This window comes from Bombus impatiens, unplaced genomic scaffold, assembly GCF_000188095.3.
Source record: "Bombus impatiens unplaced genomic scaffold, BIMP_2.2 scf_0406, whole genome shotgun sequence".
NCBI lineage: Eukaryota > Metazoa > Arthropoda > Insecta > Hymenoptera > Apidae > Bombus > Bombus impatiens.
In genome coordinates, this window is record NT_176825.1 from 348,657 (window position 1) to 370,345 (window position 21,689).

The 21,689-nt window shown below is 34.3% G+C and overlaps 3 protein-coding genes across 4 annotated transcripts in view; all 3 read left to right on the forward strand.

Moving 5' to 3' along the window:
* The first annotated feature begins 236 nt into the window (after positions 1 to 236).
* On the forward strand, positions 237 to 5,758 carry LOC100747214. The gene is made up of 12 exons (XM_024368223.2): positions 237 to 716; positions 870 to 1,014; positions 1,984 to 2,368; positions 2,944 to 3,036; positions 3,163 to 3,244; positions 3,314 to 3,485; positions 3,982 to 4,063; positions 4,144 to 4,257; positions 4,347 to 4,506; positions 4,889 to 5,113; positions 5,352 to 5,421; positions 5,500 to 5,758. Exons 1-12 carry the CDS (start codon positions 652 to 654, stop codon positions 5,566 to 5,568), a joined length of 1,662 nt encoding a protein of 553 aa, XP_024223991.2. The 5' UTR covers positions 237 to 651; the 3' UTR covers positions 5,569 to 5,758.
* A 520-nt stretch (positions 5,759 to 6,278) lies between these two features.
* LOC100749595 (tyrosine-protein kinase transmembrane receptor Ror) overlaps positions 6,279 to 21,689 on the forward strand; it is a 356,505-nt gene continuing 341,094 nt past the window's right edge. The window contains exon 1 of one of the 2 annotated variants that reach the window (XM_012386619.3): positions 6,279 to 7,314. In XM_012386619.3, coding sequence (XP_012242042.1) covers positions 7,242 to 7,314 — 73 coding nt within the window. In that variant the 5' untranslated portion in view covers positions 6,279 to 7,241. The remainder of the gene's footprint in view (positions 7,315 to 21,689) is intronic. The other variant, XM_003490173.4, reaches the window with a different exon arrangement.
* Positions 13,532 to 14,088, forward strand: LOC112212968. The gene has a single exon (XM_024368228.2). The coding sequence runs from the start codon at positions 13,585 to 13,587 to the stop codon at positions 14,053 to 14,055; it is 471 nt and encodes a 156-aa protein (XP_024223996.1). The 5' UTR covers positions 13,532 to 13,584; the 3' UTR covers positions 14,056 to 14,088.

Below are 21,689 nucleotides of genomic sequence, written 5' to 3' on the forward strand. Positions count from 1 at the left end.
AGACAATTTTTATAAGGGGAGCAACTTCGAAAGATTTATAATGAAAATCTTGCAAGTAACATTGATGACTTTACATTGTATTTCTTGTTATGTTCAAAAGTAGCATCTAAATTATGTAATTATTAAGTGTATATATAAATAAATAAATAAATAAATATATATATATTATATCTATTTTATATATATATTATATATATTTTATATATATATTATATATAATATATATATATATATAAAATATATATATATATATTGTAAAGAGTTTTTAATCTTTCCCTAATATTTTAACTTTTTCCAAGATGTTATAAAAACCGGAAAGAGTTATATGGATATGTATACTTACAATTAGTTGTGTATAAAACAGTTCATCAATTTTTATACAATGTAAAGATGAATTGTAATATAAACACGCCTAAGTACGAAAAGAAAACGGAGTTCTCAATCTTCATTTGATCAAAGACAAAATCGAAGCTATTATACCTATCAAACGTTTGTACTCTTAAAATTATTCACAATTTACAACTCATTAATCTGAAGACAGTCACATAACAAACGAGAGGAAGCCGTGACGAAATGATTAGGGAATACTTAAGGGATCGGTATAAATTTTCCAAGGGAAAATCGTACTAATCGGGATTTACCGATTGGATTATGAAATCATGCTTTCTATGGTTCTTTCCGGTATTTATTGCAACTATTCTCGTTAATATAGGAAGGTATATAAACATAAACACCAACATCATACTTGTTTTATTTAAAGTTCAATTGTACAATTAGAAGAATGTTATTATTAATTAATTATATGAAACTGAGACTATAACATTTCATTTAAAAATATATGCTTCATCACGTTATCGTTGCGAATGTAGGGTGATGGGTGTTAATACTTTCAAACATGAACAAAACATTGGCACGGTGTTATTTGAGAAAAGTGATACAGCTAAACATTGTTGGACCACGGAGGAATTTATTATCTTAAATAGTCGACGAATGTTTCAAGATCTCTTACCAAAGGTACGGCTCTCCTTAACCTAGTTCTGCTAGTTACGAATCACTAAAATTGTATTCTTCTATCCTATATAGTTTATTTTAACATAAAATATTCTAAGTATCATTATTGCTTCTTTTGCATATTTTTTATCTTCTTTATAATATTTTGTGTGTTTGTGATCTTTTCATTTTTGGCGTATCAATAAATTTTTAATAAAGAAAATAATGATACTTCAATCAAATACGTATATTTTATAACATATGTATAATTCATATTATTATTCAATAAATCTCTAAAATGTATTTTTTCATATTCAACTAATAATAAATTACCTACTTTTTTTAAACAAAATTTATTCACTATCACCTGTACATATATGTTAAACATAATAAAAATGCTCAAATTAATAATGAATTACTAACGGACAATTCTGTATTTAAACAAGAAGATATGAAGCGGTGTTATCTTAAATAATGATACAAATTTATTCGTGACCAACGGATAATTTTTCTCTGAACAGAATCATTATTCAAAAATAAATCTCGGAACTTCGTTATTCTTGAAAGGTTGCCCAACTTTGTTGGGTATAATATCGGGTTATACTCATGGTACAGATTATAGTTCCAACCTAAGTAAGACAAATCGCATCGAAATTTAAGTTTAAAAATATCGTAATAATGTTTAATTTTAGCAATAGCTTAAGCTTCAATGTTTCAATGAAGGCTACCAAATATAAATTATGTTTCAATAATTCGCTCTTAATATGGTCTTATAGCGATAAATAGTCGAGGACTGTTAAAATATCCACAAAAATATCGCAAAATGATAAAGTGTTAACACCGCAAATAGCTTCAATGTATCATCTTTCCATCAAACGTATCATCCTATCCACTTTAAAAAAAAAGCTTGAAATCGTTCCATCATCGATTCCTCTTCAAAAAAATATCCATGTGTCTATACCGTGCCCATCTATGGTTACTCTGATTCTCCAGGTGAAAGTTCTAAATTATGAGAACGATCGGTACATCGCGCTGCTGATGGATTACTTTCACATTTGTCTGGAAAACGTGCGTAAGCTGTCGATAGGAAAAACGAAGCACCTGATGCTGAAAGCCCTGGCGGACACGATGGGCGGTTACTTGCAGGTTTACATTTTGCCCCTCACCAAACACTCCTATTACGCGGGCAACGTAAAGTACCGAAATGCTAGAAAACTATTCGAACTGTACGAACAGCTGAAGATTTTTTTACGAAGCAACGGAGCTGGTTGGCTAAATCCTTCGAAGAAGATAAAACAGACGAAGATTCAAGCGATAGTGATTACGTCGCCGAAATCGTCGTCGGTTGCGTGCGATGGGCTTATTACTTACTCTGCATGTAAGAATACGTTTATTAACTTTCGTAAAGTATTCATGGGCATTTTAAGCAATTCGATAGCGAATCGAAAGTTTGGAAAAAATAGCCTTTTTTGTAGATTGGAATGGAGTAGATTGCTAGGATACTGTAATGGGTTTATTTGGTACTAATTTGGAGGGAAGTTTCATAGATACAAGTGTTGAAATGGTTATGAGAGATAGCAGTGCTATGTACCAACACAGAAAAATAACAATTTTACATTAATCGTGTGTGTATAAGTTTAAAAAGTTTGGAGGAACATAATTATAGGCATTATTCCGTTATTGTTTATTTTGTATATTGATTGAAATTGAATTTTGGATTTATGAATCGGAATGTGAATATAACGTAATTAACAAAATTTATGGGCTTGTGTCGAAATATGTAGATAATGATATGTATGATAACAGTAACTGTAATGATATGTACCGTAGATAGTGTAATGATAATGATAATAGTAACATTATTCTTAGCTATTATGTAGCTAAAGTTCAAACAATTTTTAAGCTAGTTTCTATGCAATGATCAGTTTGATATAACTGTTATTTATTTATTAGCTTCGATCGCTAACAAGCGAGAGACGAAACGTTTCACGTTCAAGCAGAAAAAGAGGCATGTTCCGAAGCACAAAATTAAAAGTACAAATCCGAGTGAGTTCATCAGAATTAATACAAAAACTAAATACTTGCTAAGTATAATGTATCCCTAATTTTAATAAACAATCCAATACTAAAAAGATGATATTTGTTTAAACATAATATTATCATTATTTGAAGGGCACAAAGATGAATCTGATCGAGACAACGAATCGATTATCATCCCTCTTCCTTTCCTGGACGACGATACACAGCCAAATAGGTATTGACAACTTGAACCATTTCCTTCCATTGCCAATATTAACGATATTAAAATAGAATTTTTCTTCAGTATCGCGTTACCTTTTAAGAAGAACACCTTGCAGTCTTTATACAGTGAACGATCGACTTTTGCATTGGTCAAATACTACATAGCTAGCGTGAAGTGCATCGTCTCGAAATCGAGAGAAAAAACTGAGCTGGAGGCCTTTAATCGGGAGTTTTACGATTGGCTGCAGCAATCCGTACGTTGTGAGTCGCTGTGATCGAAAGTGGCAATCTTCCTTACATATCATAAATACTTAAGGGAATTGTTCAATTACAATCAAGAAACCTTTTCCTCGTAAAACATTTTATAACTATTATTAAACAATGGTATAAATGGTTAAACGATATTTTTTAACATATTTCATGCAATATCATATTGTTTAAGGTTTCTCAGATTGCATGTTATTTTGTGCAATTCAGTTTGAGTAATGCTGTTCTAAAATCGATTGTTTTGAACAATGTTTATCCGAAATTCTCTAATTTAATACAGCACTCAGCTGCATTGCATACAGAATGTCTACATATAATTAGGTTTCGTTTCTTTAATTATGCCTATTAAAATGTAAATTTTCATAAATATTTACAGCCTATCAATCAGTGTTTTAATAATTAAGGTTCTACCATAGCTTTATTTGATTCTACATTGCTCAAACTTGAGCAACAAGCATTAGACGACTCTCATCGCCTTTCCAGGTGCAACGACACCTTGATGATGAGAAATGGTACCCGGCGTTCGGCGGTGTATTGAGGGTGATCGCCTCGTTGGAGGAAGCAGGTACGTCGCTCGATTCTTTTCCTTATTAGCAATTTTCCAGCGCTAGATGTTCCCTATAACCCATCGTTTTTCCATGTCAGGCGCGGGAACCGGTCCTACTAAGGGAGCAAAAAGTGGAACGTATGAGATTATGCCCAAAACAGGCATGCAACAAACTATTGAGCCCGAGGAAGTCGTGCCACCTCTGTACAAAGGTGACGAGAGAAAGCAGCACTTCAATCACCGTCGAATTTTTTATTGGTTTCTGCTTTCTAACGTTGTCTCGTTCCTTCTTTCGTTCTAGAAGAGGAAACGGGAGTCCCACTAGGAACGGCCGAATTAATATCGATTGCAGTGGTGAGCGCGTTACTAGTGTGGTTGCTGGTGGGCTTGAGTTTGGTCTGCTACAGATTCCTTACGAAACACTCGGACGAGTGCGTCTCATATGAACCACAGGATCCTCCGTATGTTTTAGTAAATATTTTTTACGGGGAAAATTTTTTTCGGCAAAAAATATACTGAATCATATTTTGCATACTTTACAAGGGAGGAATTTTATTAAAATACAATGTTATAATATACGAAGAGACATGATAAATGATATTCCTCGCTGTTTACAGAAGAACAATTTTAAAATTCAATATGTTCTTAAACAATTTCACATCAAAATATTTTATAGTGATTTGAGATTAAAAGAAAATCAAAGCGATAAGAAACAAATACAATGATTTTTTGATGAATTTTTCCATAGATTTTAACATTCTATTAAAATTTGATTTTTCCAACTTAGTGATATTACACATACAACGGCTTTTTAAAAGAAAATTTTCTATTTTTCTAATTTAGAGTTGCTGTTTTGTACGAAAATAAAGAATACTGCCAACCTGATACGTGTCCAACACAATCACCTCGTAAGAGTTTGCTGGAAAGAATTAAGGATTATTGGAAGGACAGGTTTGGTAAATGTCATGGAGGTTGTCAAGATCGTATGGACGAGGAACGTTGTTTAGCCGCAATTAGTTATACTAGCAAAGACACGATCGACGTTAGTCATAGTAGCAGAAGTTATCAGTAAGTATTTATTTAATATTTATTGATTATCACTTTAGAAAATCAATTTCCTACGATTAATTTATTATTCTTAAAGATTTATGTGTTATAATAAGTAAATTTAAAGTAATGATTGGATAATTATTTCGTAGATCATTTGATCTTTTTCTGCTTGTTATAAATATTGATGGCAAATCTAAAACAGGTTCTAAAAAGTTATTTAAGCCTTAAGCAATTATATCTTTTATTATTTTTCCAGGAAAAGGAAAATAAATAAATCGGTTTCAGCGATGTTATCGTGTCATCGAAAGGAGCATGTTCCCATCAGAGTACGTAATTTCAATTATTAAAATTGTTATTAATTGCGTGGATGAGATATAACTGTAAATTCAATTGAATTTTTGTAGAAAGTTTGTTATAGTTCAGATGGCTCGTTAACCACGAATACGGAGAGTCCGGAGAGCAAACCCAGATAATAAAAGGTTATAAGTTTTCATTTATCTTTTAATACATCCCTTTTTAGTATGTACGACGTAATAAATACAATCAATTACAAATAAAATCACCTTTCTAATTATTGCTATCTAAGTATAATAATTTTTAAGTACGTTATATAATAACTAGGTATTTTTATCCCTTTGATAATAAAATTGTAATGTTATGATAGTGTGACCGATTTAGAAAATAATTATTTTTTTATCGTTACAAGACTTTATATTTCTAATATAAAATAATATAAGTAGAAAATACGTAATGTAATGTAAGAATACGTCCATTTAAACAAAAAATTAAGATATTTTAAATGATTTTCTCCATAAAATTTCAAAAAATCTCTAACTTTTGTTCCCTACATACGATTTATCATGTTTTTTTTCGTGACCTTTATACATTTATTGCCCCAATAAATGATTAAACACACGTTAAAAGAATTTTTTCATCTCGAATCCCCGTCAAGAATGACAAGGTGGCCAGTCCGTTATCGTAGGGGACGCGAGAGGGCAGTTTTAATTTTATTACAATCGCGTTCTGCAGAGGCGGCTAGCAGTCGATTGCACTTTGTTATGCCGGCCGCGTACGTGCGGATTGCATTCAATGAATGCACGTTCCCGAAGCGTGCAGCCGAAGAGCCACGCGCTGCAACTTGTTGCAACAGGGCCGCGGAGTCGAATGCCGGCATCTCCTGGTTTATCAAACGCGTCGCAACAGCAGCGCCATCTGGCCTCGGAAGCGTGTCGAGTGTCGGCCACGGCGATCAGGACAGTCAGTGTCGCGCGATACGTTTAAGGGTAAAGGTATTTTGCGTTGTCCTCTCGATATACTTTCGATCGTGTACTGTCGTAAGTGCTTCGAATCTGTAAACATTCCATACTAAATGTGATACAATTGAACTTCGTTACATGCTTTCTTATACACGCTTGATAATACTCGTTGTCGAACGAATCAAACAAAAACTAAATTATGTTCGCATATTTCACTGGTTCGCGAAGACACGTGTGTTACGGTTACTTTTGATTTAACTGTCTCTTTATTTTTACTCGGCTATTTGACTAAAAATCGTGCTCTAACGTTCATAGTGGTGGAAAACATTAGTGTAAAAAATAAAGGTTAATTAACAAACATTGATGAGATTTCGGCGCGAATTTGCGTTCCTTTATCTAAATTTTCATAGAAACGCGAATTGGAACGTTTCGCTTGTTCAAACGATCTATTGGTTAATTTCAAATAGATCGAATTCGTTGAAAGGTGAAGCTCGTGCGATTTGTTGAATCGACTGTTTGAAATTCTTGAACCGAGTTTTCTAGTCGTGTTAGACGATCGTATCATTCGATAAATCGAGTAAATAAATCTTTGTCGATTGTGGAATACGATGCTTCAGAATTTCGTACGTGTGAACAAAACAATTCGAGGTTGACTTTGTTATCGGTTTCGCGGGACACATTATTTTTATAGTTCTCCTGAATTAGAATTCGCGAGAAAAGAGTGTGAGAATACTTTGTAGTTGATACAATTCATGAATTGATTCGTGTAACTATACGATTGGGACTGGTTTCGACTTGTGAACAATGTGCACTGCGGATAGATTCTCGACTGGCGTTTCGCGCGTCCGTAATTGACTGTGGTGTCGTGGTGTGCTCTCCTCTTTAAGGACATGATGGAACGACGAAGCTGCAGTAAACTGTGCCTACTGTTCGTCGTGTTACTCCTCGCCTCCGATTTGAAAGGTGAATGACGTTCTTCTTCAGTTTCTTATTGGAAAAGCTTACTTCGTTGAAAGATTCATGTATTCAACGTGACATTCGAGGTTTTGAGAATTAGATGATTTGAAGGTTATAGAGAAGAAACATGATAAATTACACTTCTTGCTTTTTTAGAAAAGCAGTTTTTTTTGTTAAAATTCAGCACGTCAGTCCCATATTACCGAACTGTTTTTTACTTTGTTTAGCAATTATCTTAGATAGAAGAAATGTGTTATTACCTATGTGAATATTTAAAAACTAAAATATCAGTTATCACTAGATTGCGAACCTTTATGCATTTATAATAAATTTAAAAGTATAGAGAACGCAGATGATGCATGAAAATGTATAAAATATTCAAAATAAAACGACCAGTGTGATATTTAGCAAATGAAACGAATATATATAGATTCTATTTTTTTAGTTGCATTTATAGAAATATGAAATTGCACAGTCTAATAAATATGCACAGTCTAATTAGCACAATATTAGTTATGCTGTTTATTTTATCTAAAGCTTTAACCAACTTTTAAAAGGTACTACATGAAAAGTCATTTTGCTTTTCAACTCAGTTTTACTGAAATATCCACTTTTAATCAACAGGCGATATAAAAATTAGAAAATCAATGAATATATACTTATTATGAGTGTCTCATCAATCTTCGTTTGTAGTGATATGTAGCGAACACGTTTGGGATGAATAGGTTGAATAATTCTTATTAATTTTATTTATTGGCAGTGAATTTCATTTTTTATTTGTGATATTGGAAATGAAAAATATAAACAAAAATAATTTTATTTTAATCGAATTCGTTTCATTAACCCATTAACGATCAAGGTTATGTTAATGCAACGTTTCATTTGCAAATTTTTTCTATCAGTTTCTCTGTATTTGTATTACTCGATATTAAAATATTCTTTTTTAATTATAAACTAACTTTACATACATAATACATAACATGTACTTATCATGCTTGTTCTGTAATCTTCTATTAATATAATTATTTAACATAAAACAAAATATCAGAATCAAAATTATTGTAAAGTTAATGTCAAATAAAGATTAATCGTTGAACAATTTCTAGAATATCCAAGGTTTATTATTGTTACGAAGTATACATAAAAGATACGTTTCATTTTTTCCGGGGATCGAATTTCATTGAGAGAGTATGAAGGACATCTGAATAGGAATGATATATTTTCTTAATGTAAATAGAAAAAGTTCCGAAGGCCACGATGATTGTACCTTTCACACAAAGTGATCGTGAAACGTGATGTTTACATTGGTACGACCATATACAAAAAGTGACGAGGAACGCAATAAGGAAGGGAATTCAAAACATATTTATCCAGGCTGTATTTGTATCGAGGGCACCACAATATAGCCTGAACTCTATTGTCTTTTTGGATCTGCCTGAATACCAACGTCATTGTTTTCTCCGCTAATGAATAAGATCAGGAATTTGTTTCTTTTTTGTAGTTATTGTATATCGCGTTCAATTTCTGCTTTATTAGCTTGTGGAAATAATCGCTCCATTTTCGCTCCGTCAACAATTTTTATTATTCGTCTGTTGAATTAATAATTATTAAAAAGTTAGATTAACAAGGTATTACGCAATTGAAATTATTATTATATTAATATTTTTTATTTTTCACCCCGCATGACCGAGAAATGGACTTGGTTCACGCAATCCTTGTTTTACAATTCTATCTTAAACTTTCTCTCCTCTCATTCTCATTCTCATTTTTCCTTATTTTCTATTTCTTAACTGTGTATACATACTTCTAATAATATTATTTATCGTTAGCGCCACAGATAGGGGAGGGGTAGCCTTAGAAGCACCAAGAAACACGTGAAAGATTTTAGATTAGAAACAGAAAATTTTATATTAATTTATTAATTGCGAAATATTTAAGTGCTTACAATCAATTTCTGGAATAAAAGTATTGGATTTCCAATCATCTTGCTATACTTATTTTGCTTATAGAATAACGCGAGGAATCAATTTATATAAAACAAGCTAATTTTTTTAAGCTATTTTTTTAAATCTGTTGCAATTCTTCTTTAATTTCTGCTAGAGAAGGGTAAGGATGAGATTATGATAACTCAATTAGTTCCATAATACGTATAATCATGCGTGTAAAATTGGGATCACCGTGATTATTTCGACAACTTATTATAAGTTTATTTATAAAATTTGAATTGTTCAAAGGATATTAAATAATATTGCAATATTCATTTACCTAGTTCGCTATTGATTAAACTTATTTTCTACGACAACTTTGTAATCAGATTGTATTTAATACACGTTTAATATATTCTGGGAAATGTAACAATTATGAGGATTTAAGTAAATTATTAGGTCATCTGACATAAGGACTTGTAGCCTTTCTGATTGTGAGAACTGAATTTACAATGAACAATTCAATTACCATTCATAACAGTAACACTCTTCGCGCTAGAAGTTCCATGAATAGAGGATAAGAAAAGGTAGGTTATTGTAGGAAATAAAGAAAATTATTAATAGATATATTAATGATTATTGGATGAATTATTTTTCATTATTAATTCAAATAAATATAAGGCATTTTTGTTTGCTCAAAGCTATTGGCCACACTTTAGCCACGAAAGAAGTAACACTAGGTCAGTAATTTGTTAATAAGTAACTATTAACACAAATTACATAAATAATTCAATTTCTTCGTTGCTTTGGTATATCTCAATTTATTCCAACAACGAGACGCGCAACATCGACATACACAGAAATTTCCATCGTAAATGTTCCATTCAAACGTTTTTGCACTTGCGAAGAACAGAAAACCTGGTATTTTATCTCACAAACCGACAATATACCGTGGCAACATTTTTTGACTAAATCGAATCTACAAACCATGCATATCTAACGAATCCAAAGAGGTTCAGAGGAAAAAAGGCGAAGGAAAAAAGAGCAGAATATTTACGTCTCCTCGAAAATAAACACCAATACGTGGCACGAAACGCGAGTTCTCGCATTTCCCGGCTGCATGAACGTTTTTCACCCGTAGAAAAAAGTAAAAAGGAGAAAGGAGGAGGTGGAAGAAGAGGAAGGGGAAAGGCAAAGCTTGCGTCGAAATTCGAATGGAAAAACGTCGACGGGGGGTTCATTTCGCTCTGGCCATCGTTTCGAATCCCATTCCGAACTCGGATCTCATTCTGGACACGCGTGATCCGGATTAGAAACGTCCGATTCCTCTGTTTTAGATTACCCGGGCCGTTTTGTCGCATGCAAAAGTTGGAAATCGAAGATGAGCCAGCGAGATATCATGTAAATTTTCCCCCGTTTTCATATTTCGATAACCTCTTTTCCTTTCGTTTCTGGCGAATAATTTTAGAAGAAATTGGACGGCCATGGTGGTAGAAAAACTCTAGTTTCCTTTTTATTCTGTCTCTCCTTATTTTTCTCATATTTGCAAGGCAGAATATTTAGACAAATAGTTAAAGGGAAGCGCTTTGACGGAGTTTGAGAGAACAGGTGGTAGAAAAACTTTGGAAATTTTATTTTTCTTCCTTCCTATTCTTTTTCGTGTGTTTTTATAGTTGTACGGGTGAATATTTCAGCGAATAGTTAACAAGGAAAAATATTGTAATAGACGGAGTTTATGAAAGAAAAGACGGTAGAAAAATTTGGAAAATTTTAGTTATTCTTGCTTTTATCCTACTCGTGTTTTTCTGATATTTCAAACGGTAAATATCCAGACAAATAGTTAAAATTCAACAATATTGTATATAAATACAATTTCAGACAAAATCATTTCCCTATTCATAAACTTGCCATTGTACATTCCCACTTTGTACAGTCAGCTCTCCTTCAACTATAGTCCACGCAAATCCAACCTTCTTTATGCTAATCTGAAGTACCTGTACATCAATATGAAGTTGATTTCTCACACACGATATGTATCATGCACAGGTAAGAGGAGAAGCGGGAAGATTTGCATACATCGATGGTTGTTCCTTTATAGTGGCACGTGTAACGGAAAATATCAAGAGTGGCCACTTTAGACTTACATTGCGCTTTATAAACATTCAACAAGTGGCAACGGGTCCATCGACTTGTGGAACTTCTCAGTTCGCCGAGTGTTCCTTTTAAAATCGATCGAACTGCATAAGTATTTCTCCGCGGGACGAACTTTCGCTGTTTAGCTTGCCACCATTAAATGGGATTCTTTCCAAGTACTACTGGCTCGCACCACCGTGAAATCGATGGCGAATTCAGCATCGTGCCAACGGAATACACCCCTGAATTTTGTTGAATGTTTTACCACCACCAACTTCTCATGTTAATCCACGATGTTGGACTTTTAAGACGGTTGGGAGGACTCGTTGAACGAGATTTAATTCGATACAAGCATTACGATGTATTTAGTTGCTTGTTTCCGTTTTATTTGAGGTGAAAGTTTAGGATGACACACAGTGGCTAAATTAGTGCAGCCACGTGAACAAAGTAAAGATATCGGCACTCTAGAGATCATTTAAAATCTATTTCCATACGTGTTGTAAGTCTAATGTATCGGATTGGCAACTAAGTGATTGCGTATTTTAAATAAGAAGGAAAATCCAATATTTTTGCTTAGAAATATAACTTTATTTAGTTAGGTGTTGCCCGTTTTTGTCCATCACCTTTTGCCATCTTTCAGCCAGTGCCATAATTCCATGTTCGTAGAACTTCTGATTTTTATCAGCAAAAAGCTGAATTAAATGTGAGTTTACATCATCAATGTCATTAAAAATTTTACCGTTTAAGGAGTTCTGCATGGAACGAAATAAATGGTAATCCGAAGGCGCAAGGTCAGGGCTATATGGTGAATGTGACAACACATTCCAATCTAGTTCCAATAATTTTTGGCGAGTGATCAAAGATGTGTGGAGCTTTGCATTATCATGCTGGGAAACAACACCCTTACGATTTACTAATTCAGGCTGTTTTTCTTGAACTGCATCGCTCAGTTTGAATCGTACGTATGACACGTTTGTATCGATCGTTTGGTTTCTTGGTAAAAGTTCAAAGTACAGAATTCCTTTATAATCCCACTAAACTGACAGCATAATCTTTTTTCGGTGAATCTCAGCTTTTGATGTCGTCTGGGCTGGTTCATCTTGCATTACCCACGATCTTTTTTGATTAACATTGTTATAAACTATCCACTGTACGTCGTCAGAAATCAGTCGTTTCAGAAATGGGTCAATTTAGTTGCGTTTCATCAAATGCGTTGCATCAACTGAATTTCCTTAAGCTGATAAGGGAGCCATAAATCGAGTTTCTTCACATAGCCAAGCTGTTTTCATTTTTTTTAATGCATGTATGCGATACATTGTGCTATGACGATTTGAATCAATAATGGCCTTGACATGGGTCTCATCAACTTCAACTGGACGACCAGATCGCTGAGTATTTTTCAGTGAAAAATCACCAGAACGAAATTTGGCAAACCAATTTTGACACTGCCTTTCTTTCAACACTTCACTCCCATATACGGCACATAACTTGTGTGCTTGCGATGCGTTCTTGCCTTTTCGGAAATAACACAATAAAATGTCTGAAATACGCGTCTTGTTCTTCCATTTTTAAATTGAGATAAAAACAAAATTAAATAACTAATCGATAGAATTTTTTTACTAAATTAAAGGTGGAAGTTCAAACAACAAGGAAACAATATAGATTAGGTGCTTTGAACGTTGACAAAACAAAAGAATGTGCTAAGGTCACTTATTGACAAAATCCGCAATCACCTAGTTGCCAACCCAATAATTTCGTTAAGTACAGTTTGATTATTGTTTTATGTTTACATATATTTCCATGTATTCGTATATGTACCTTTTTGTATTCTCGCTAAGTTTTCTAATTATATTTGGATGCTGATATTAGCATAACGATGAGGGATCACGAGAAGGAGATTGAAAGTAATAATGGCGTTAGGTTGCGAGTATATCATAAATATAAGGCAGTTAGAGAGAAATTAATCTTAAGGTTAGCCCGATATACAAAGTGCGACATGACTGTGGTGTGGAGGGACGAATGAGTGGATTTTTCTTAAACCAAGTCCATTTTATGGCCCGCTGGGGGCTAAAATTGCAACATATTATCACGTTGACTGCCGCGCGTGTTTTCAATAAAGTCTGCTTCAGGTCACGAGTGCCGCTGTACCAAACGTACTCTACTAGGTACTCTTACCAATATTTTAGATAATTTAAAATCTCTGCCCTCATTCGTTAGAATGTCGAAAAGAAAAATGGAACACTTATTTCTTAGTGAATCAGATAGCAGTGAAAAAGAAAGCTTTTACGAGGCTTACAGAAATTCGGATAGCAGCGATGAGGAAGAAATCAGATTTCCTAGAAATAGAAATATAAATAGAATTACATCGTCTGATTCTGATTCGGATATTGATAAGTGCAATCGTAGTGATACTGAATGTAATGAAGATACTGTTGACGAGATTTTACAAGAATTGGTCATTAAGGAAGGAAGAATAACTGATGATACCGTGGATAGTACAATTCAATTTGGTGAATGGAATGAATTTAGTGGTCGGCAGAAGTCAGTTCCTTGTCCCGAGACAGACGGCATCATTAGGCGATTACCTGGCGATGTCAATCCATATGATGTGTTTCAGCTGTTCGTTGATAACGAAATAATAAACTTACTTGTATCAGAAAATTGCAACAAGGAAGGATGTAAATATTAGAAGATTTAGAGAATTATTAGTTACAAAAGTATTAAGCTTGTCTGAAAATAGAAAAAATCCTTGTCTTCGACGGAATCAGCATAATGTCTCCGCTCGGAAAAATGATTCCGGAAGAAGCATTAGACGCGCATGTAAACTACGTTATGCAGATAAAAGACGTCGAACGGACCGATCAAAGACACGGGAGAATTTAAAGAAAACAACAACTTATTGTCCAAATTATCCCGACCAAACTCAGCTTTGTATAGAATGCTTTAAAGTTTTACATTCTAAGTAATTTTTTAAATAAACCATTTTCGTATTACTTTTATAACAATTCAATAGTTTTATTATTTTCTACGGAATATCTTTTCAAATACCTACAACGATCTTTCGCAAGTAGTCAAATAAGCGTCACCCGAATACGGGTGACGCGGTCCTGCTGGAAACCTTGCTGTCACCCGAATATGGGTGACGTCGCAGTCAACGTGTTGTTATTATTATTATTTTGATTATTAAGGTTAAATGATATTCACCCATAAACTCGATATAAATTGCTCTAACAAAATATTGATCAAAAGATTGATTTTTTAAGCAAATATTTAGTCCAATATCGATCAAATATTAGGACGTTTATAGATTTTCGTTATTATGTCTGTATGATTTGTCAAAGTTTAAAATATATGTATATATTAAAAATAAAATAATATTGATGGAAACGTCGTTTAATAAATCCGTACTATTCATCTATTGTAGATCGTTCAGTTTGGACGTTGTGTGACAGTTTGTTTATTAATTGTTTTAGAAATATTGATGATGGAATATTTATGATGCATACAGTTGAAAATTAATAGGGAAAATAGGTATAAGATGACGATGAGCTTGTTCAGATGATTTAGTTAAATATAACGATGATTGATGTGATACTGATACTCCAAATCGTATGCAGCAAGCGACGATTTATTGATGCATGAATTTACATGTAGCTCGCGATTTTACTCGGTTTCTGACTCTAAATTCATTACGTATTACGCATTCTGATATTTAAATTCATTACATATCACGGATTCCGATCCTAAACTCATCACATATCCCGGATTCTCATTCTAAATTCATTACGTGTTACAGATTCTGTTTCTAAATTCATCACAAATTAAAATTGTAATCTAAAAATTGTCGAAAAATACTCGGGAATTTCACGTCCATCGACAATTATAAAATTACAAAAATATTCAAATACAAATAATTACAAAAATTATAAAATTACAATTATAAAAAAAATGTCAAAGACTGCTGTCTACCAGGTTATTATTTACAACTTACATGCCTATATTATTAGGTTGTCCGAAAAGTGTCTTTCCTTTACAGACACAACTTTTACAACGATGCATCTTTATACAAACATGAAACCTAATCTGTCGAACGTTGTAATTTTTATCTTGATAGAAAAAAATAGATCATACGTAATTCGATAAAATAATATAAAACGAAAAATGTCGTGCATCCATTATTTCCTTATGAAATGAAGGAAACTTTTCGGACGACCTAATATTATGATAGGTACTAATATGTATCAATACTTCAACTAATAAATGAATTAGTCGATTGATGCACGAACCTCGCTCACAAGAGTATTTTTCCGATCCTGTCACCTATGTATTTTGATTGTGAATTCGTCACACGGTACATTACGATACAAAATTTGTCCAAATATGTCGTGGAATCTGACGCTCACCAGCAATGATAAAGCTCGTGCCTCCTTCAAACGAGCTTAAACACGAATGAAGGGACATTTTCAACGAGCCATGCGAAAATAGCCCGTAAAGCAGCAATAAAATGTGAATTTTCTGCTCGCTGAAACGTTCGAATGCCCGAAACCCGGGCTTTACCCGTTTTAAACGGGGTAGAGGGGGCTTCATAAAAATTTGAATGCAATTCACTCGCGGGTACCTCGCGTGTGTCGCCCAATTTTCCCAGCTTTTTTCATGAAAATGTCTCTTCCTCCCCCTATTATACACAAAGATAGAAAGACATAGAGAGAGAAGAATGCAGAGAAGAGAATGAGACACGGAGAGATGGATCGATTCGAGCGTTTATATTTATTACCAGTTTGTCGTTTCGCTATTCTAATTTCAATTGCAACCCGACACCAGGCTGCCTGTAATTACGAACGTTTAAAAGCTTCGGCGACGTGTACTTTAGTTTGTAAACAATTTCAAACGCACCCAAGCCCCCGTAAGCCGAATTAATGGTCTCACTTTTAATTACCACTCCGCGTGCGTCCGGACGCCATTCGCCACTCCCTTTTTTTCGTCGTTTAATTTAATTGTTTGTAACGATTACTCGCCATGCTTTTTTAGTTCAATTGCAGCTGGTAAGTTCGTACGTCTTCTCGTCTTTCTATCCCCATCCCCAACAGTGCAAGCAAGTTCTCGCGAAATTGAACGAATTTTTTTTCCAGCCAGCTGGATGCGCGACGCTTTTTTCGCACAGGCTTTTCCAGGCAGTTGCTGTTGCTGGTTTATGGGATGGTTTGAAAAAGATCGACGCGTTACGTTTCTGGGGCTTTTAATTTGGTGATCGAGAAAGCTTGGAAGAAATTTTATGGCGAAGGCTGGAGAACTTTTCGAATTTACGCCAAGGCTTGCTGAAGACCAGCGGTGTCTACGTTTCGTATTTTTCATGTAGAAGTTGGATATTAAGAGATTTAAGGGTTTTCAAGTTATGGAGTTTTAGTAGGTTCGAGCAAAATAAATTAGTGGCATATAATATCGGGGAAAAAATAATAAAGAAATCCAGCAATAAGTGACGTTACTAAATTCATACTATACACATGTGCATGCACAATTCATATTACATACAAGCTATAATACCATTTTTCAATGATCGAGCTCATCATCCCCGGTTAACAGAATCATCATAATAATAAAATCATATACATATATATATATATGTGGATAATACAACGACACCCAAACACTCACACTGCTTTCTATCTTTACCCCAGATCGAAGCAAAGTTAAGATATACTTTATGTGGACCTGATTAAAGTTTAGTGCCCTTTAGTACACTAACCCTTTCCTCCAGTGTATGCATATCTGTCATGAATAAAATATCAATCTTAGAAATTCAATACCCGTGCAGGACACCATTAGCTTTGCACGACTCGCTCTATATAACTTACAATGCCCAGTCTCCAACTTTAATATATACTTTCTACAGGAAGTCAGTTTCTGAAAAGTTTGAGCCAACGTCGTTCCACGATGTAGAACGATTTATCAGTGCCTGGAGCGGCCCTATGGGGTTGCATAAAGACTCCAGGTTCACCGAGCCGATCCGTCACTGCGAATAATCATCAGAACGAGGTTGATTTTATTGGCAATGAGCCTCGGTTATCGATCGCTCGAATGATAACGTACATCCGTAAATAATAGCGAGTCGATCGAACGAGAGTTATCGATTGACTGTTATTGTTATTGAAACGCGTATCAGTTGGTCCAGTTGAAAAACGTCTCACAGTTAAATTACTCATCTTGGCGCGCCGGTGAAATAAATATGGCAGTGAGCGTGTAACTACCTGCCTTACGTCGAGCGAACCATCGACGTTTACAGACGCGTTCCGCCGTATTTACGGCCGCAAAAAGCGCGGTTCCGTTCGCCGTTACGTCTTCCTTGGGCGACGAGCCGCACAGCTTCCCGTTCAGTTTTACTCGAGCAACAGCACCAGGATAACGAAAGTTGGTGTAGGAGTTTTTATTGCTCGGTTATGTCCGCGGACGTCGGAGAAAATCTTTCAGGGTTTATCTCTACATGCACGAAGATGTGGAAATGGAAAATAAAGGTTTAAAGGCTGATGAAGATTTGTGTTGCGGCGAAAGAAAATGGTGAATCGGTGGATTAAGTTTAGTCAGCAGGCTCAAGGAATTCGTATTCCATGGATGTTAGAGATATGTATCTGCTGAATAGGGGAAAACGTGATTAAATTAGGTTTTGTTATCGATAGATTTCGAATTTTTATTTTTATTTTTCGGTTTATATCTTTGTGGGCGCAACTGGAGAAATAGAACTTAAATAGAGATTCGTCCTATCTATTAAAAGATACGAGTATTTCTAATTTAAATATTTCATATGCTTTTCCATATTATTTTGTATACTTTTACATCTTTAGATTTTGTACAAATACATAAAAATCCGTGGTAATTATTACGGATGTGTTAACGAGTGAAGAGAATGATTTTACTTTTGTGGGGCGGATGGGATGGATACTGCGCGGTTCGAAGTTTCCATTTGTCGGTTGCTCCCCAACCGGTACGCACACCCACGTAGCTCGAGAATGATTTTATCTTAAAAGCATATAAGGGAGTTGCTAGATTTGTTAACGAACTTGTCGTAGAATACAGGGAATTGTTAGAGTAATTTGTATAGAAATATTGTATCAGATAAACAGTTTACGCTAAATAAAAAATTTGAAAGTTTTTAATTTCAAAGTATGTAAGTAATGATGTAAAAATTTATCAATTTAGAAGCTTAAAAAATTCCATAAGAATAACTTGTTGATAACAATTTATATTTTTGTTGAAACGGTTAACAACTACAATTCTACGAGCTAGTAACGCCGTCGGCCATGCCTTCCTTCGAGATTAGTGATAAACTACACCGGCAGCGATATTTTATCGACGATGCTTCGAATTTATTTCGCTCGGCGTGCTACGGGGCGGTTCTTTCGCGTGATTCTTACCACTGAGAGGCATAAGAAAAAGGAAGCGAAGGAGAATATAGACTTGGACAGAACGGGCGAGGAAAACCCAAGGAGAATGAAACTTAAAGGAACTGCTCGAGATTTTGCGAAATTTATGACCAAGTATAATGGCCAACGCTGAATTTTCTTTCTCAAAAGCTGCCGCGTAATTCTGTCAACCAATCCAGCACATTTGTACGCTTTCCTGCTTAAGAAACTCTACCGTGGCAGGCTCTTTTTAAGAGCAGCTTGCTACTATTAAAGTTTTCTTGGAAAGTTTGTGAGATTTCATTTATTTAAAAGTGTGTAGCCTGGACAGAAGTATATCGATGTTTGTCCATTAAAGTTGATAATTTCAATAGTTGCAATATTAAAAATTGTTTTCAGTATTTGAAGAAAAATTTTAGCCTACAGTTGAGACAAGAAAAATGTATTTATTTACGCATATATCCTATTTTTGTCTTTTTCAACCACAATCGTATCTCTATCTAAGAATAGCTTTGAAAGCTGAAGTAAATTATTTTAACGTTTATAACTATTCCTACCGTATTTCCCAGATAAATAAATGGAATCTACACGTTTTCTTTTTCAAAAAATGCTCGTTTACTTTTTCTGAAATTTACATCATTTGTCACTTCAAGCCATCAATTATGTTACAAGTTTGCATCGAAAGATGCTTGACGATGTCTGAACCGTAATAAAATTGATATTCGATCGGGACTATTAATTTTATTTTGTTCACGATAGTAAAAAGCTCGGTTATTCTATGCCACGATATCCAAGATCTGCGAATACGAAACGCTCCGATTCTACTTGATCGTAATTTTTAAATTTATAACATGGGTATAACAGCATAACAGAAACTTTGTTAATTTTACTTTGTACATGACGGTGAAAAGCTCAATTATTCTATATAACGATCTGTAAAATCTGCAAATACAAAAAGGCTGCGATTCCAATTCGATCGCGATTTTTAAATTCCATCCGCAGGTTCGGTCGTAAAGCTTCAATAACAGAGGCCATTCGTCGCGCGATAAACGTTGCAAATCCTGGTGTAACGCCGGTAGTTTCGAATGCACGATTCATCACCTCGTCGATCACCGGAACGATAGAGTGGAAGCGCATCTCATCATACGGAAATATTTATACACCGACTGCGGTGAATACGATCGATGTAGGTACGCACGATGACAAAGTTTGAAGGAACTTGTCTGAATTATACATGTTGGAGCTGCATGCTTCCTGTTTTTCTCTATTTTCCCTTGCGTTCCTCGCGCAACATCGCTCGAAACTATGTGTAACCTTTCGTTTGTACAAATCGATGAGGGATACTTGGATGTAGCATTCGCCAACGTGTTTCGAGTTCCCGAGTCTTTCCGCTGTTCCTCTTTCAACGAGACGACACAGCTGTTTGCGTGCCATTTTCGTGATCGCGTTGATACTGTTGATTCGATGATGCTCGTAAACTTTTCTGATACCGGAACTCGGCAATCCTTTCGTTTCTTCGTAGATATTTTAGTCTTTTTACCGTGTGAAATATAGAAGTTGTTTGGGTGTTAGGAAGTTTAATTTAAGAACATTTGACAATATTTATCTTACTAACATGTTATATTTGTTACTTTGCGTATCATTTGCCCGAGGATATTTATCGCCACTTTCTACGGATCTTTTTACGCGTAGTTTTTCGTCTTTTTTTATGCAGACTTGTATACGTGAGAGAGTTTAACGCTACTTATTTACATATTATTATTAATTTACATATTATCAGATAATAAATATAGATATATTTATTTGCAAATAATTTTATGATTAAAATTTAATTTTAATATTTATAACGAATTTTGAGGACGAAGTAGATGAAATTGGCAAATTTTTATTTGAAATCTAATTTGAAGCACGAATTTTCAAGGGGATATATATACTATAGGGAAATTAGCTTTATTCGTAACTTTTTCTGTTTATTTAATAAGATACACAAAGAATTGGATAAAGCATTACAGCTCAAAATGACGTCAATATCTGTTGTTTGAATAATACCGTTTTTCATCTAATGGCTCATAAAAATTTAACTTTAAGAATTCTGTATGCATAACATTCACGATCGTCTATAGACTACACTTTGACGTCAGCTATGTCTCAATAACCGCCGTTTATTTCCTCATTCGTTACATTTTACGATCGCAGACAACAGAGATGCATAACAGAAATACTCTGCGCTCTGAGCTAACAAGTCAAAACCTAGCGTAATTTCGTGTCTTCCATATAACTACTAATTCATATACTATAAATAGATCAGTGCCTCTCAACCCCATCATATCGCTAAATTTCTCTATGATAATTCTATCGTGAAGCCATTTTTACAAAAATCTCATATTAAAATTTTCAATCTCATGTAGCAAAAGCAGAAAAAAAGTATTTCTGCACATCCCTCCTCCTCCATACAGTCTATTCAAAACACTGAATTATACTAAAAAAATCTGAACTGGAAATGAACAAGATTATTTTGCCAAAAAGCAAAATCTTTTAACATCCCACACATTCATTACGCTCAATACACCAAATCTATATTGAACCTTACTAATTTATACCAACGATTTATATCAAATATAAAAACTTGCAACAAATTTTATACCAGAAGATTGATGTTCTGTCTTATCAAAACTCATAAACACTCTTTTCCAACACATTTTAAAAGAAAATTCTTCCCCAAATTACTCCTCTCATTTTCTTTCAACGTACAGCCTAAGCTAACCACTCGATTCACGCTAAGCCTTATCACAAAAGTCGTGAATACTTCCAGCCAATTACCTCGAAGATAAAAATAATCGAATAATCCGAAAGATTTACCGACGGCAACGTCATCTTTCACTTTGCGTTTCGCATGATTTATTCGCGGTCCCTGTAGACGGAATAAGAG